Source organism: Nomascus leucogenys, chromosome 22a (assembly GCF_006542625.1).
Source record: "Nomascus leucogenys isolate Asia chromosome 22a, Asia_NLE_v1, whole genome shotgun sequence".
Taxonomy (NCBI): domain Eukaryota; kingdom Metazoa; phylum Chordata; class Mammalia; order Primates; family Hylobatidae; genus Nomascus; species Nomascus leucogenys.
In genome coordinates this window covers 56,510,967-56,526,695 of record NC_044402.1, presented here as the reverse complement: position 1 = coordinate 56,526,695, position 15,729 = coordinate 56,510,967, and the positions used below count along the sequence as shown (strand labels likewise).

General features: G+C 50.8%; 1 protein-coding gene across 2 annotated transcripts; it reads right to left on the bottom strand.

The window, feature by feature from the left end:
• Window positions 1-63: 63 nt before the first annotated feature.
• On the bottom strand, window positions 64-14,864 carry FANCE (FA complementation group E). 2 transcript variants are annotated; one of them, XM_030802702.1, is made up of 10 exons: window positions 14,412-14,864; window positions 10,849-11,455; window positions 9,604-9,648; window positions 9,221-9,289; window positions 8,757-8,900; window positions 7,746-7,869; window positions 7,369-7,447; window positions 6,523-6,589; window positions 4,215-4,340; window positions 64-929 (listed from the first exon to the last, which is right to left on the bottom strand). In XM_030802702.1, exons 1-10 carry the CDS (start codon window positions 14,657-14,659, stop codon window positions 828-830), a joined length of 1,611 nt encoding a protein of 536 aa, XP_030658562.1. In that variant the 5' UTR covers window positions 14,660-14,864; the 3' UTR covers window positions 64-827. The 2 variants fall into 2 exon arrangements, with proteins under 2 accessions (XP_030658562.1, XP_030658563.1); XM_030802703.1 differs by lacking the exon at window positions 14,412-14,864 and adding an exon at window positions 14,130-14,246.
• Between the last annotated feature and the right edge of the window lie 865 nt (window positions 14,865-15,729).

Genomic DNA, 15,729 nt, shown 5'->3' with positions numbered 1-15,729 from the left:
GCACTCCAGCCTGGTGACAGAGTGAAACTCTGTCTCAAAAAAAAAAAAAAAAAAAAAGAAAAAGACATTATTGAACTTGCTTTTATTCAACACCATTGATAAATTATTCAAGTCAGAAATAAAAACACATAAGGTCATAACATACATGAGCACAAGAGCTTAATCTGAGCCCACTGGTACCCCAGACCTCCTGGAGCATCCCATATCCACTCTGGGTCGGCTTGATCCTACTGAGCCCTATCAGAAAGTTTCTGTCCCTGCAGCCTGAGAATTGATGAGGCGTGTGCCTGGGGCCAGCAGCCTTTGAAAATATAGCTCTGGCCTGGTGTGGTGGCTCACACCAGTAAATCTCAACACTTTGGGTGCCAAGGCGGGAAAATCACTTGAGCTCGGGAGTTCAAGACCAGCCCTGACCAGCTTATTATCTACAAAATAAAAAAATTAGCTGGGCATAGTGTCATGTGCATGTAGTCCCAGCTACTCGGGAGGCTGACATGGGAGGATCAAGCCCGGGAGGCAGAGATTGCAGTGAGCCATGATCGATCGCACCACTGCACTCCAGCCTGGATGACAGAGCAAAACCTTCTCTCAAAAACAAAAGAAATGAAAAAGAAAATACAGCTGAGCTCCCTTAGCCCAGGAGCCTCCCTGCTGGCTGGGAAGCCAATATGCCCTATGCAGCCTGTAACACGGAGGCAGTTGCAATCTGGGATGGCCAGGCTCAGCCTTTATCCTCAGGCTAGTGCTCAAGACAAGGTGGTGAAGAAAGAAATGCCCTTCAGGAAGCTGGTGATGGAGCACCAAGAGGGTGGTCCCTTGGTGGATGGTCAGGGGCCCAAATGTTTCAAGGCGGCCTTCAGGGACTTCCTCAGGAAGGTGGTATTAGGTTCTAGGGCCATAGCTAGGCCCAGCCTCTGGGTCTCAGTGATCTGGGGAGAAGGAAAAATCATGTCAGGACTTCAGCAGCTGATCCCTCCCGTCTCCCCACTACCCCAGGGGCTCTATTGAGGAAGGAGAGAGGAGGCCAGGAGGATGGAAAGAGGAGGAGACTCCTGAGCAATCTAATCTCATTATTTCACCATGGTTAATGAGGTAGACCTGGAGCCAAATACTAGCTGCACAACTTACTAAGCCGGCCACGCTAGTAATAGTTGACAATCATTGTGTGTTTACTATGTGGCGGCACTTTATATGCATCAATCCATATACAAACATACATATACATCATATATATGCATGGCTGCATATAATCTTCAAGACCCTCCCATTTTACAGAGGAGAAAACTGAGGTTCACAGATACTCTACTGTGACAGCTACCTTCCTTTTGGGCCACACTTTCTCTTTCTGCCCTGTTGCTACAACCTCCTGACAGGTCTCAGGCCCTGTATCTTCACCCTCCAATCCCACTCCTCACAGAAGCCAGATGCTTCTTAATAGTACAGATCTGACCAAGTTACTCCCAGGTTGAAGGCCCTTGAGACTCCTGATGCCTCACATTGGAGGTCCTTCTGCCCAGATCTCCAGAGCATTCAGGAGCTCCCTGAAATTGTGCAACAGAAGCATGTTCACACTTCCATCTTTCTGGGAGGGTCTACATCAAGTCATCAAATGGGCCTGTAACACCCCCCACATAAGGGTACAAAGGCAATAGCCCAGAATACCTGACTTTCAAGATAAAGTTAAAAATAAAGCTCCTGGCTGGGCACCATGGTTCATGCCTGTAATCCCAGCACTTTGGGAGGCCGAGGCAGGTGGATCATGTGAGGTCAGGCGTTGGAGACCAGCCTGGCCAACATATTGTGAAACCCCATCTCTACTAAAAAATACAAAAACTAGCTGGGCGTGGTGGTGCACACCTGTAGTCCCAGCTACTTGGGAAGCTGAGGCAGGAGGATCACTTGAACCCAGGAGGCGGAGGTTGCAATGAGCCAAGATCGTGCCACTGCACTCCAGCCTGGGCAACAGACCAAGACTCTGTCTCTCAAAACATACATACATACATACATACAGCTCCTCACCATGACCTACAGAAAAAAATGCTACTAGTCCTGGCAGTTGTGACCTTGGGCAAGTTACTTTAACCTGTGTGAGTCTCAATTTTCTGATCTATGAAATGGAATAATAAGAGTATCTCTCAGGCCGGGCGCGGTGGCTCACACCTGTAACCCCAACACTTTGGGAGGCCGAGGAGGGCGGATCACGAGGTCAGGAGATCGAGACCATCCTGGCTAACACAGTGAAACCCCGTCTCTACTAAAAATACAAAAAAAATTAGCCGGGCTTGCTGACAGGCGCCTGTAGTCCCAGCTACTTGGGAGGCTGAGGCAAGAGAATGGTGTGAACCCAGGAGGCAGAGCTTGCAGTGAACCGAGATCACGCCACTGCACTCCAGCCTGGGCGACAGAGCGACACTCCGTCTCAAAAAAAAAAAAAAAACAGAGTATCTCTCATAGGGCTGACACATGACACATGGAATAAACTAGCAAGTTCATATATGTAAAGGGCTTGGAGCCATGCCTGAGGCTGGGTGTGGTGGCTCAAGCCTGTAATCCCAGCACTTTGGGAGGCCAAGATGGGAGGATCGCTTGAGCCTAGGAGTTTGAGGCCAGCCTGGGCAACATAAGAAGACCCTGTCTCAGCTGGGGACAGTGGCTCACACCTATAATCCCAGCACTTTGGGAGGCCGAGGTGGACGGATCACAAGGTCAGGAGATCGAGACCATCCTGGCTAACACAGTGAAACCCCATCTCTACTAAAAACACAAAAAATTAGCTGGGCATGGTGGCGGGCGCCTATAGTCCCAGCTACTCGGGAGGCTGAGGCAGGACAATGGCATGAACCTGGGAGGCGGAGCTTGCAGTGAGCTGAGATGCGCCACTGCACTCTAGCCTGGGCAACAGAGTGAGACTCCGTCTCAAAAAAAAAAAAAAAAAAAAAAAAAAAAAGACCCTGTCTCTATTTTTGAAAAATTAAATTTCTGAGACATGGCAGGGACTATAGAAATATTAGCTCTTAGTACTTTAGCTCTCTAATCTTATCCCCCACCACCATCCATTTTTAGGCTCCAGCCACAATGAACTACTTGCAGATCCCCTCGGACACTCACTGCTCACACTGTATCTTTTTGCTGAAATGCCCTTCCTCTCATCTCTGGCTCTTGACTACCATTCACCTTTAAGAGTCAGGAAGTCTGGGCACGACAGCTCATGCCGGTAATCCCAGCACTTTTGGAGGCCGAGGCAGGCGGATCATGAGGTCAGGAGTTCAAGACCAGCCTGGCCAACATAGTGAAACCCCGTCTCTACTAAAAATACAAAAAATTAGCCAGGTGTGGTGGTAGGCAATCCCAGCTACTCGGGAGGCTGAGGCAGGAGAATCACTTGAACCTAGGAGGCAGAGGTTGCAGTGAGCCGAGATCATGCCATTGCACTCCAGCCTGGGCGACAGTTCGAGACTCCAACTCAAAAAAAAAGAGTCAGGAAGCCCATCCCAATTCCCAACCACAAACAAAGCTCACTTGCTCCTCTTCTTTTGCCACCAAATGCCCTTTGCACACCTCTCACGTGGCTCCTACTAGATCTTACTTCTAATATCTGTTATCTGTTTATTTCTCCCCTCTCACTAGCCTGGGGTTAGGTGACGGGGTCAACTCAAGGGCAGGGATTGCATTATGGTCACTGTTGATTTCCCAGTGCCCCACACAGCAACTGGCCTAAAGAAGTGTTGGCTGGATGAATGAACTCCTAAGCAGTCTCATTCCCCAGTCCTGGACTTGAACTTGTGGTTTCTCTGGCTAGCACTCAGGGTTTGTTTTTTGTTTTTGATTTTTTTTTTGAGAGGGAGTCTCACTATGCTGCCCAGGCTAGAATGCAGTAGCGCGATCTCGGCTCACTGCAACCTCCTCCTCCCAGCTTCAAGCAATTCTCCTGCCTCAGCCTCCCTTGTAGCTAGGATTATATGTGTGCACTACCACTTCATTTTTGTATTTTTAGTAGAGATGAGGTTTTACCATGTTGGCCAGGCTGGTCTTGAACTCCTGACCTCATAATCCGCCTGCCTCGGCCTCCCAAAGTGCTGAGATTACAGGCGTGAGCCACCGTGCCTGGCCAGCACTCAGGGTTTTATCCCTGACATACATATTCATACACCCTTGTGGCAGGCCCAGGGCAGCCCTGCCAGCAGGACCAGCCCCAAGGCCCTATCAGTACTCACGTTAGCCTGATACTTGGTCATCACTGTCAGCATGAGCTTGGCATAGGCCATGGAGGTGGTGGCTGCCAGCCCCTTTTTACAGAGCTTCTCCATTAAGACACTGAACTTCTCAGGGGTCATCTCCACCTGCACACATTGGGAGATGGAGCAGTAATCACAAGAAAGGCTTGGGCTCTTCATTCAGCCAGTCCTGGATTCAATTCCCAACTCCACCACTTCCTAGCTAGGTGACCCTGGGCAGGTCACTTAACCAACCTAACCCTCCATTTCCATATCTATAAAATGAGGCTCAGAATATCTAACGGAAGACTGTGAAAAGGATTAAATGAGATAATGCACATAAGACACACAGGTCTCAGAAAATGGTGGCTACCATTGCAAAGGCTCAGATTAGGACCAAGGGGAAGCCAAGGATCCCTCATCTGGTTCAGTGGTTAAAGATATAAAGGAGCCAGGGCCCAAGAGACACTGCCATCTTAATCACCTGGCTCTTCATAATAATAATTTAGGCTAGGCGCGGTGGCTCATGCCTGTAATCCCAGCACTTTGGGAGGCCGAGGTGGGCAGATCGCCTGAGGTCAGGAGTTCGAGACCAGCCTGGCCAACATGGTGAAATCCCATCTCTACTAAAAATACAAAAATTAGCTGGGCGCGGTGGTGCGTGCCTGTAATCCCAGCTACTCAGGGGACTGAGGCTGAAGAATCACTTGAACCCAGGAGGTGGAGGTTGCAGTGAGCCGACATTATGCCACTGTACTCCAGCCTGGGTGATAGAGACGCCGTCTCAAAAAAAAAATAATAATAATAATAATAATTTAATAAACACTGTGCATCAGGTACCATTCTACTTTACACCAATTATCTCATTTAAACCTCACTCCAGTCTTATATGGTAGGTGCTATTAATATTATATCTCCCCTTTTGTAGATGAGGAAACTACAGGCATAAAGAAGTTAGGTCAGGGCTGGGCACGGTGGCTCACGCCTGTAATCCCAGCACTTTGGAAGGCCGAGGCCGGTGGATCACAAGGTCAGGAGATCGAGACCATCCTGGCTAACATGGTGAAACCCCATCTCTACTAAAAATACAAAAAATTAGCCGGAGGTGGTGGCAGGCGCCTGTAGTCCCAGCTACTCGGGAGGCTGAGGCAGGAGAATGGCGTGAACCTGGGAGGAGGAGCTTGCAGTGAGCCGAGATCGCGCCACTGCACTCCAGCCTGGGCGACAGAGCGAGACTCCGTCTCAAAAAAAAAAAAAAAAAAGAAGTTAGGTCAGTTATCTAAGATATAAACAAATGAGGCAAAATTTTAGGTACTGATATGAAAAAAATCACCAAAATATACTGTGAAGTAAAAAAAGCAACCTACAGGGCACTGAGTTTGGTGTGCTGCAATTTCCAAAAAAGTAGGAGGGAAAGTAAATGTAGACATGTTTCCACATATAGATGGTATCTCTGCGGGGCGGGAGGGGGTCCCCCTGAAACTGGTAATACTGGTTAGCCCAAAGGAGGGAAATCTGGATGGTTAGGGAAGTAAGGGTAATATTTTTCACTGTATCCTTTTGGGCTTTTAAAATTGTGAACATATGGGCTGGGCGTGGTGGCTCACACTTATAATCCCAGCCCTTTGGGAGGTCAAGGAGGGCAGATTACTTCAGCCCAGGAGTTCTGGCCTCAAGTCATGGTGAAACCCTGTCTCTACTAAAAATACAAAAATTAGCTGATGTGGTGGCGCACGCCTGTAATCCCAGTTACTTGGGTGGCTGAGGCCCCAGGAGCTCTGGCCTCAAGTCATGGCAAAACCCTGTCTCTACTAAAAATACAAAAATTAGCTGGCGTGGTGGCACACGCCTGTAATCCCAGTTATTTGGGTGGCTGAGGCACAAGAATTGCTTGAACCCAGTAGGCAGAGGTTGCAGTGAGCCAAGATTGTGCCACTGCACTTCGGCCTGGGCAACAAAGCCAGACTCTTATCTCAAAAAAAAAAAAAAAAAAAAAAAAAAAAAATTGCCAACATATGAATCTATTACCTACTCAAAAATAAAATAAAATTTAAACACACACATCAAAAATCCCACCCCCAAGGCCCCCCCAGCTGCTAAGAGGTAGAGCTGAAGTGACCATGTGCTCAGCTCTCTGCTACCAGCTTTGCATGCCCCAGGGCTCTCCCACTGTCTCAGGCAGCTGCTGTAGGGCAGCTGTCCTGCTTGACCCTCCATGCACTGAAGGACTCAGAAACCCAAGAACCCCATGTGCTTCCAAGGACTGCAGCACTTCTTTGTCCACTCTTCCCCAGGGCAGCCTGCTCACCTGCCGCTCTAGGAGTGACTGCAACACCAAGAAAGTTTCCTCCTTCCAGGGCAGCTCCAAGATCTGTCTGCAAAGCAGAGGCCCTAGTGAAAAATGCCTGGCCTCCCACCCAAGCCTGAGTATCTATCTGCTGCTCCAATTCCCACAGCAGGGCAAGGCCCTGGGGACAACCAAGATCCCCAGCCAACAAAGGGGTAGCCAGGGGTGGGGCACAGTGGCTCATACCTGTAATCCCAGCACTTTGGGAGGCCGAGGCAGGTGGATCACCTGAGGTCAGGAGTTCGAGACCAGCCTGGCCAACATGGTGAAATCCCGTCTCTACTAAAAATACATAATTAGCCAGGCGTGGTGGTGGGTCCTGTAATCCCAACTACTCAGGAGGCTGAGACAGGAGAATTGCGTGAACCCGGGAGGCAGAGGTTGCAGTGAGCCGAGACTGCACCAATGCACTCCAGCCTGGGTGACAGGGCGAGACTCCATCCCCGCCCCCCTCAAAAAAAGGGGTAGTCAGAGCCCTCTTGATGCTGGCACCAGCCCCAGCAGCCACTGTTGCAGAGCTCATACAACTGCCAGGAAGGTCACAACCTCAAGAGCCCCAGGAGCTGACAACAAAGTATTTGGTAGTGAGACACAAAGGTCCCCTAAAAAATAACTAGGAGTAGAAAGTGCATCCTGAGAATAAAAGGCAAGGAGGACTCATAAAGGAGGAAGAGGATGGAGTGAGATGATACACATAAGGCTTCCTAGAGAAGGTGAGCCTTCCCTACAGGGTCCAACACATGTGATGTCACTCTAGCCTGGGGGAACAGGTGGCAGTGGGGACAGCATGGAGGCCTGCACACTCACCCCAGCATTAGAACCTGTGCATCTGGCTCCAGGGACTCCGCCTTCACAAGGCAACACAGTAACTCTGTTTGAGCAGGACCTGGGTAGAGGAAAGCAGAAGGGGAAGTCTGAGGGGAAATGGCAGAAGACGGCAGAAAGCAGGGAGGCAGTAACAGAATGCCCAGCCTGTTATAGGGGCATTGTCAGGGAAGCAGCAGGCATCTTTAATCACTGAATACCCAACTCCTGCCAGGGCCACTCTGGGGTGAAGGGTCCAAGAAAGAGGCTTCTGGTCAGCACGGTAGCATTGCTGAGGCTCAGATCAGGTGAAAGGGCCAGCAGCCAGGTGAGAACACTGAGTGCAGAGCTACTGGGCCTGGGGCTGGTTCCAGAATCACCTGTGCCTGGGGCCTGGAGCACAGGGTCAAGGAGGGCGCTGCAGACAGGGTAGGTATATTTGGCACAGAAGGAGTTCAGGGCAGTTGTAAGCAGGCGGGAGGCTGAGGAAGTCAAAGAGAGGACCTACAGCCAACAGGGAGGAAAAAATTAATTATTTTCTTCTTCATTTCAACAGCATTTATCAAACACACATTTCAGATGGTGACACATGTTACAAAGGAAAAAATACCAAGTTCTTTTATTTAGAACTCACATGGACCCACCCACTGGAAAAGATACATACCTCTCTTGCTCAGTTCCCAAATCCCTGAAAGTCCCTTGATCAGCTTCTAGAAGGGTTCTGGTGCCCAAAGAGAAGTTAGATGCTGGCTGGGCATGGTGGCTTACGCCACCCCAGCACTTTGGGAGGCTGAGGCAGCTGGATCACTTGAGGGCAGGAGTTTGAGACCAGCCTGGGCAACATGGCGAAACCCAGTCTCTACTAAAAATACAAAAATTAGCCAGGTGTGGTGGTGGGTGCATGTAGTCCCAGCTACTCAGTAAGCTGAGGCAGGAGAATCCCTTGAACCCCAGAGGTAGAGGTTGCAGTGAGCCAAGATTGCGCCACTGCACTCCAGCTTGAGTGACAGAGCGAGACTCCGTCTCTAAATAAATAAATAAATAAATAAAAATACAAAAATTAGCCAGGCATGGTGGAAGGCACCTGTGATCCCAGCTACTCAGAAGGCTAAGGCAGGAGATCGCACCACTGCTGCACTCCAGCCTAAGCAACAGAGTGAGACTCTGTCTCAAAAAAAAAAAAAAAAAAAAAGTTAGATGCCATGTGGGTAGATGGCCTGGGGGTCCATGCCCTGCCAGTTAGGCAGGCATCCTTTCCTTGCCCCAGGCTGCCCAAATAGCCCAGATGTCTACAAGGCTGAGAATCCCCTTTCTCAAGTACCACCCTTCTGAGGGCCCAGTTGCTCTTCCCCATTGTCCTTGGCACTCTGAGTACCTTCCAATACACCTACCCGTCCAAGAAAGAGGCTTCTGGTCAGCACAGTAGCATTGCTGAGGCTGAGATCAGGTGAAAGGGCCAGCAGCCAGGTGCAGAGCTGCAGGAGACCAAGGTCTGAGAGCTGGGGGAGCCGCAGCTGGGCACACAGCAAGTCCATCTGCTTACAGAGTGGGGCACGGGAGGGAGAGAGGACACCGGGACATGCACTCTGCCTCTGCTAGGCTGTCTCAAGCAACTGGACAGCAGACAGAGCAGGGCAAAGATACTTCAGGGCAAAGAAAGTCTGGGAGAGCTGCCCTAGGGGAAGGAACCAAGGGCTAAAAGATACTACACAGGGTGACCCCTATCACTGAGAGAGAAAACAACAAAATCCCCTCCCACATTTCCCACATGAGGTAAGAAAACCATAAACTCAAATAGAAAAAGATAAAGGAGAGAGAATGTAACCTCAGAGCCAGGCAGTCTAACTGGACTCACCTGGCTGGGACTACATTCGTGAAGAAGCTGTAGCTCAACTGGTGGGGCATCCTCCAACCCCTCTAACCCCTGGGGAGACAAATCTCATGTTAGGGCTGGCAGAGCCCTCAGTGACAAGTTACTGAAGCCACCCCTTCAGGTGGCAGAAGGAGTGGCCTGAGATCCTGGAAGGCGCTACCAGAGAAGAGGAATTACCTGGGGTGAGATGGTAAGTCTACACTTGGTTCAAGAAAAGCTCCTTCAGAGACTGTCCTCAGACCTTTACTCCAGTCCCCCTCCCCCAGCCAGCTTGTATATCACTGCACTGGGCCTTCCCTGGGCATAGTTGGGGTCTGGGTAGAAGGTGGAAGAAAGGCTATGGTGAGCACTGTGGGGCCAGTCACCTCCTCCAAGGTCTTCAGCAGCTGCTGCAGCCTGGGAAGCTGGTCCTGTGGAGGAGAGCCCAGTCACTGCTAAGTCCCTCCCCCGGCAGCATGACCCCAAGCCCGGTTCCAGCTCCCCCTACTGAAAAGGCCCCAGGTCAGTGGGAGCTAGCAAGCAAAGATGATTCAAGAAAGTCAAGAGGCCAGGCACAGTGGCTCACACCAGCACTTTGGGAGGCTGAGGCAGGAGAATCACTTGAGCCCAGGAGTTCAAAACTAGCCTGCACAACTAGTTGAGACCCCATCTCTACAAAAATAAATATAAAAAATTAGCCAGGCATGATGGTGCATGCCTGTAATCCCAGCTACTTGGGAGGCTGAGGCAGGAGGATCACTTGAGCCCAGGAGGTCAAGGCTGCAGTGAGTTATATTAATGCCCCTTCACTCCAGCCTGGGGGAGAAGAGAGGGACCCTGTCTCGAGGAAAAAAGAAAAAAGTCAAGAACATGAAGTCTCTATCATGCAAAGTGCCTAAGAACCCAAACTAGACAAGGTCCATGTGAAACCCAGCTGTCTAGAATTGTCTTCTGCATCCAACCCAAATGAGGATAGACCCAGGCCTCAGACTAGGAGGCAGGGGCAGACTGGATGCTGTCATGATTCTTCCCACTCACATATGATGGGGTAGCAGGGGTGGCTCCAGAGTCTCTCCCTTGCCTGGCACCCTTTAACCAGACATTATAGATCATTAGGACACATTTTCCACCTCCAATAACTCCCTTCCCTACCCCTCCTTGAGTCTGTGGAGTGGCTGGGCATGGTGGCTCACACCTGTTATCCCAACAGTTTGGGAGGCCAAGGCGGGCGGATGACCTGAGGTCGGGAGTTCAAGACCAGCCTGACCAACATGGAGAAACTCTGTCTCTACTAAAAATACAAAATTAGCTGGGCGTGGTGGCGCATGCCTATAATCCCAGCTACTCGGGAAGCTGAGGCAGGAGAATCGCTTGAACCCGGGAGGCAGAGGTTGCGGTGAGCTGAGATCGTGCCATTGCACTCCAGCCTGGGCAACAAGAGCAAAACTCCATCTCAAAAAAAAAAAAGTCTGTGGAGTGGAGGCCACATTCCCTCAACCCTACCTTCCTCCTTCTTCCCCCAGGAACTACAGTCAACTCCATTGGGAAAAAGTGTCCCAAGCAGCCTTCCCCACGGATAAAGCCACCACTGGTGAAAGATCACTCTAAACCCAGTCTCCCTACCAAAGTACCTGGATAGCTTTGGGCAACTCCAAACTCTCAGCTCGACCTTTAGCATCCTCCAGACTCGAACCATCCTCGCCAGTCTTAGCTCCCATGACAGGCTGGTCCTTAATAGGAGTTGCACTTCCTCCATCTGCCAGGGATTCCAGTGACTTACGTTCGGGTCTCTCCTTCTTATGATCTTCTTCCTCTTCCCAACACCGGAATCTTTTGGGAACCCTCTTCCCCTCAGGACTGGCAGCCTCTTCCTCTGAGTCCCTTCTGCGTTTCCCAGGCTGCTGGGAGTCCCTGTTCTCCTCTTCTTCAGGGTCTGGAGCCTGGGGGGATTTCAACCTCCTGCCCCCCAGGCCCAGCCCCCTACACAGACTTTGGAGCTGTCTCTGGCATTTTTCAGACAGTGGAGAAGCTCCCTCCATGGAGGTCCCCACCCCCAGATCCCTTCGCAGCAATTCCCCCAGGGCACGGAGCCAGGCATCGGGGTCAGGGGCTAGGTCCTGCTGGGCAATCTGCAGCACAGAGAGGAGCCCACTTTCCGGCAGCGATGGCCGAACGGCCATCAGCAGGGACATCAGGTTCCTCTGGCATATCTGGGGCAATCGCAGCAACAGTGGTTTCCTGGGTAGCAGAGGGAGAGCAAGCAGTTAAGAGTGGCTGAAGGGAGCACAAGGCAGACTGGGCAGAGCTGGGGGCTAGATGGCAGTGGACAGATGGGGGCTGGCACGCAGTATCTGCAAGAGTCAGAGGATGTTGGCCAGGTGTGGTGACTCACACCTGTAATTATAGCATTTTGGGAGGCTGAAGTGGGTGGATCACTTGAGGTTAAGAGTTCGAGACCTGCATGGCCAACATGGTGAAACTCCATCTCTACTAAAAAAATTACAAAACTTAGACGGGCATGGTGGCATGTGCTTGTAGGTGGCATGCACTTGTAGTTCCAGCTACTGGGGAGGCTGAGGCAGAAGAATCGCTTGAACCTGGGAGTCAGAGGTTGCAGTGAGCCGAGATCATGCCACTGCACTCCAGCCTGGGCAACAGTGTGAGACACTATCTCAAAAAAAAAGGAAAAAAAAAAAAAAGTCAGTGGATGGAGACAGGGACAACATGAGAGATGAGAACTGTTCAAGTGTTCATTGAGTATCTATCAAATGACAGGCACTATTCTTTGGCCTCTGTCATCTGTTTCAGCTCAAAATTCATATTGGAACCTACTCTAGAATAGATTCATGCTTGTTTCACACAAAAGAAGAAAAAAGTTCTTTCCCAAATTTTAGGTAAAAATAATACTCCAGGATGCTGTACAGTGCTTAGTCTTGCAGCCCTATGGCTGCCCTCGGCAATCCCCTGGAACTCTCGGGGTCAGTCATCTGTCCAGCTCTTGTGTTCCTTTCACCAAACTGTGAGTTCCTAAAAGGCGAAGGTAGTGTTTCCTTCCTCTGTGTCCTAGGACTCAGCACAGCGCCAGCCCAGAGCAGGCGCTTGTTGCGCATTTATTGAATGAATTAACTCTCTAAGTGTGCTGACATCAGCAAGAGCTGCTGTGGACACAGAAGGCTTCCCAGAGATGAAACCTGAAACAGAAGGAATCACTTTACAGATTCCAAACAGTATTCACAGAGCCAAAGGGGAAAGACGGGGGATGAGGATCTTTTGTTTTCGAGCCCCAGGAGTTTAAGCAGAACCAATGCTCTCTCCTGCAAGCACCCAGCTTTTCTTAAAATAGATTTAACACTATTCCCCAGAGCTCCAAAGGCCCATGATGCAATGTAACCATCTGTAATTCTGCTGATCCTACATGACCTGAGGCTTGGTGTGGCAAGTCATGGCAGCATCTAGCCCACCACCCATCACGTCTCTACTCCTCCCTATGCATAATTTTGCAGGGCCGTTTGTCAACACAGAGACACTTGGGATGTGAGGCAGAAAAAAAAAGACAACTATTTCTTTGTGGAATATAGACACTACGTGAGAGAGAAAAACTACAGTCAAAGTTTAAAAGACAGGCTGGGTGCAGTGGCTCATGCCTGTAATCCCAGCACTTTGGGAGGCCAAGGTGGGTGGATCACGAGGTGGGTGGATCAGGAGTTCCAGACCAGCCCGGCCAATATGGTGAAACTCTATCTCTGCTAAAAATACAAAAATTAGCTGGGCGTGCTGGCACGCACCTGTAGTCCCAGCTACTCGGGAGGCTGGGGCAGAAGAACTGCTTCTTCTGGAGGCGGAGGTTGCAGTGAGCCAAGATCGCGCCACTGCACTCCAGCCTGGGCAACAGAGCAAGATACTGTCAAACAAAACAAAACAAAACAAAACAAAAAAACCTAAGTTTAAAAGATGGCTAATTTGTGGCAGGGAGGATATTTGGGGGTAGAGAGTCAGGGAAGACCCTACTCCAGATTTTAACTTTTTTTAGTGCCAGAGACCTGTGATCAGAATGAGTGTTAAATGCATTTGATAAAATATCTAGGATTATAAAGGAAATCAATTGTGCTGAAATACTCTTCTATCCAGGGGCCCCAGGTTAAGGCCCCTGCTCTTTCCTTACTCTGTCCAGAATAAGGCAGATAGCTGGGCAAACATTTCTATAGCTTCCAATTTGGGGATTCAGACAAGTTCTCCTGACCCATCTCCTGAAAGAAATTCAAAGTGGAGTGTAGGAAGAAAATATTGGAACTCTCATTTTCCCCTATTTATCTAAAACATAAGAAATTAAGCATTAGAAATATTTAGCATCTGGATGGTTTCCAGCATAAATTATGGGGGAGGGGTATCCAAGAAGTGTGGAAGGCTGGCCCCACCAGGTGCTGAACATGGCACCTCACCCACTCGTTTTTCTGTGTGATTTAGTTAACTCTGCTAGTTAAGTGCATTTGTAGATACTGTACTTTTTTTTTAAAACAAAAGTTGTCCTCACAAATGAGCACGTGGCTTAAAAGAATGCCTGCCAAAAAATTGGAGATAATATCAATAACAGAAACACAACCAAATAAAATGGCAGGGCCGACACCTCTGCTCCTAGTAGGAATTCTTCGTCAGCCACAGAAAGGTTAAAAAAAAAGTTCAGTGTCATCCAAGAGCCAGAAATTATCAAGAACACTAAAATATGGATTCAGTTACCATTCTTAGGGAAAGCAATCTTGCCTTAAAGTGAACGTTATGCTTTGAAAAGCAGAGAGCATACAGCGACCAGGATAGCGGATATGTATTCCACCATCACGTTTTAAGTATCTATTTTTGTACTTTAAAATGTACGTATTTTAACACATGTGTACACTTTATACATAAGTATACTTACACTGGACGTACGAGTCCAGTTTTTTAGAGATGGAAGTACGCGATCAAAAGGGATTTGCCTCCACTTATCATCACTATACTTTACAGCGAACAGAAGGCGTGTGCCTCGAGTTCGCGGATCCTCGATGTCCCGCACACAGCAAGTACTCAGTGAAGGGTGCCCCTGCTCATAGGGTGGGCGGCAGGCCGTCGCTGAAGGGGCTTATTTCACCTCTCTGCGCGTCGGTCCCCCGACAGCCCCCCGCCTCCCGTACCTGCTAAGGGGCCGCGGGCGAGGACTTACAGCTCCAGACGGCCGTCAGGCCCCTGCACGACCGGCTCCTCCCGGCACAGGGCCTCGAGCAAGCGACCCCAGTCGAAGGGCTCCCAGCCGCGGCTGCCCAGGGCTCGGAGCACCCCCAGGCCGCGCCGCGCCCCCTCAGGCCCCGCCTGCAGCGCCTGCAGCAGGAGGCGGGCGGGGGCCTCCAGCTGCGCCCAGGGCGCCGGCTCCACGCCCTCAGCCCCAGGGAGCCCCGCGTCCGGTGTCGCCATGCCGGGGCACGGGTGCCGCGCCGCCCCCTACTCTGGGGTGGGGCCTCAGCTCAGAGGCTGAGGGGAACGGAGAACTCCAGCGCCGTCCCTGACGCGGCGGCGGGCCAGCTCCAGCGCCTGTTACAAGCTCTCCTCGGCGTTGGGAGACCGGAGAAGCCTGGCCGCCCGGAGCTGCAGCTGTTCCCGCGCTGTCTGAAACGGAAGGAGGGAGGCGCGGCCGGGGACGGGGCCTGAACGGGAGGCTGGCGCGACGGCAAGTCGCAAGGGGCAGGGCCGGGCACAACTCCAGCCGGAGTAGGTGGGCGGGGCCAAGGCCTGGGGCGTGCCCATGGGAGGGGGCGTGGCCAAAACAAGTGGTTAGTTTGTGGGCGATGTCGGGCCAGGGACCCTGGAGCGGGGCGGGGGGCGGGGGTTGATGGAGGGGCGGACCCGCCGCTGACGACCCCAGCCCTCTCCCTTTCTTCATCACTCCCCAAAATAGTGGAATGGAGTGGATGTCAGGGGTTCTGTCGTGCTGGAGGACCCGCGCTGTATTTAAGCTGACGGCCTGTTGCTTGTCATGGACTTCACCATAGAATTTGACCACAATTTACCACCCCACTTAGCTTCATCTCTTCCACAGGCCAAAAAGTGCCATCACTTGGGTTTCAGTCCTCTCCAGAAATAGTATTTGATATACAAACATCCCTGAGAATGACATGGTCACAGTAAAACCTAACACCATCAATAGGGCCAAAGACTTTCTTCTGAACTTCCTCCCAAAGACCAAGCAGTAACCTTGCTCTGGGTCGTTTATAGGGGGCCAGGTATGGCTCCACTTCGTAGGGTTCAGTTTAAGGAAGTCCGCTGGAGGACTTCACTTCCAGCCAAGGGTGGGATCACTGCAAAGGGTAGGAAATAAGCGAGAAGAGCCCCACAGTGCCTCCTAAACCTTGCTTTGGGGGCTAACTTGTATTTCCCGTCCCAGCTTCTGCTGCCACACACATCCATTCATTCAGGAAATGTTTACTGAGCACCTAGGGACTGGGGATACTGGGAACAAAACAAAGATCCTGGCCCTCATTGTCACA

What these genes read in the sequence shown, in the direction of transcription:
- FANCE (XM_030802702.1), bottom strand. Translation starts at nt 14,659, where the DNA reads ATGGCGACACCGGACGCGGGGCTCCCTGGGGCTGAGGGCGTGGAGCCG. An exon ending in CCTGACGGCCGTCTGGAGCT is followed by an intron (nt 11,456 to 14,411) that starts GTAAGTCCTCGC and finishes TCTGCTACCCAG; the next exon opens with GAAACCACTGTTGCTGCGAT. An exon ending in AGTTGCCCAAAGCTATCCAG is followed by an intron (nt 9,649 to 10,848) that starts GTACTTTGGTAG and finishes TCTCCTCCACAG; the next exon opens with GACCAGCTTCCCAGGCTGCA.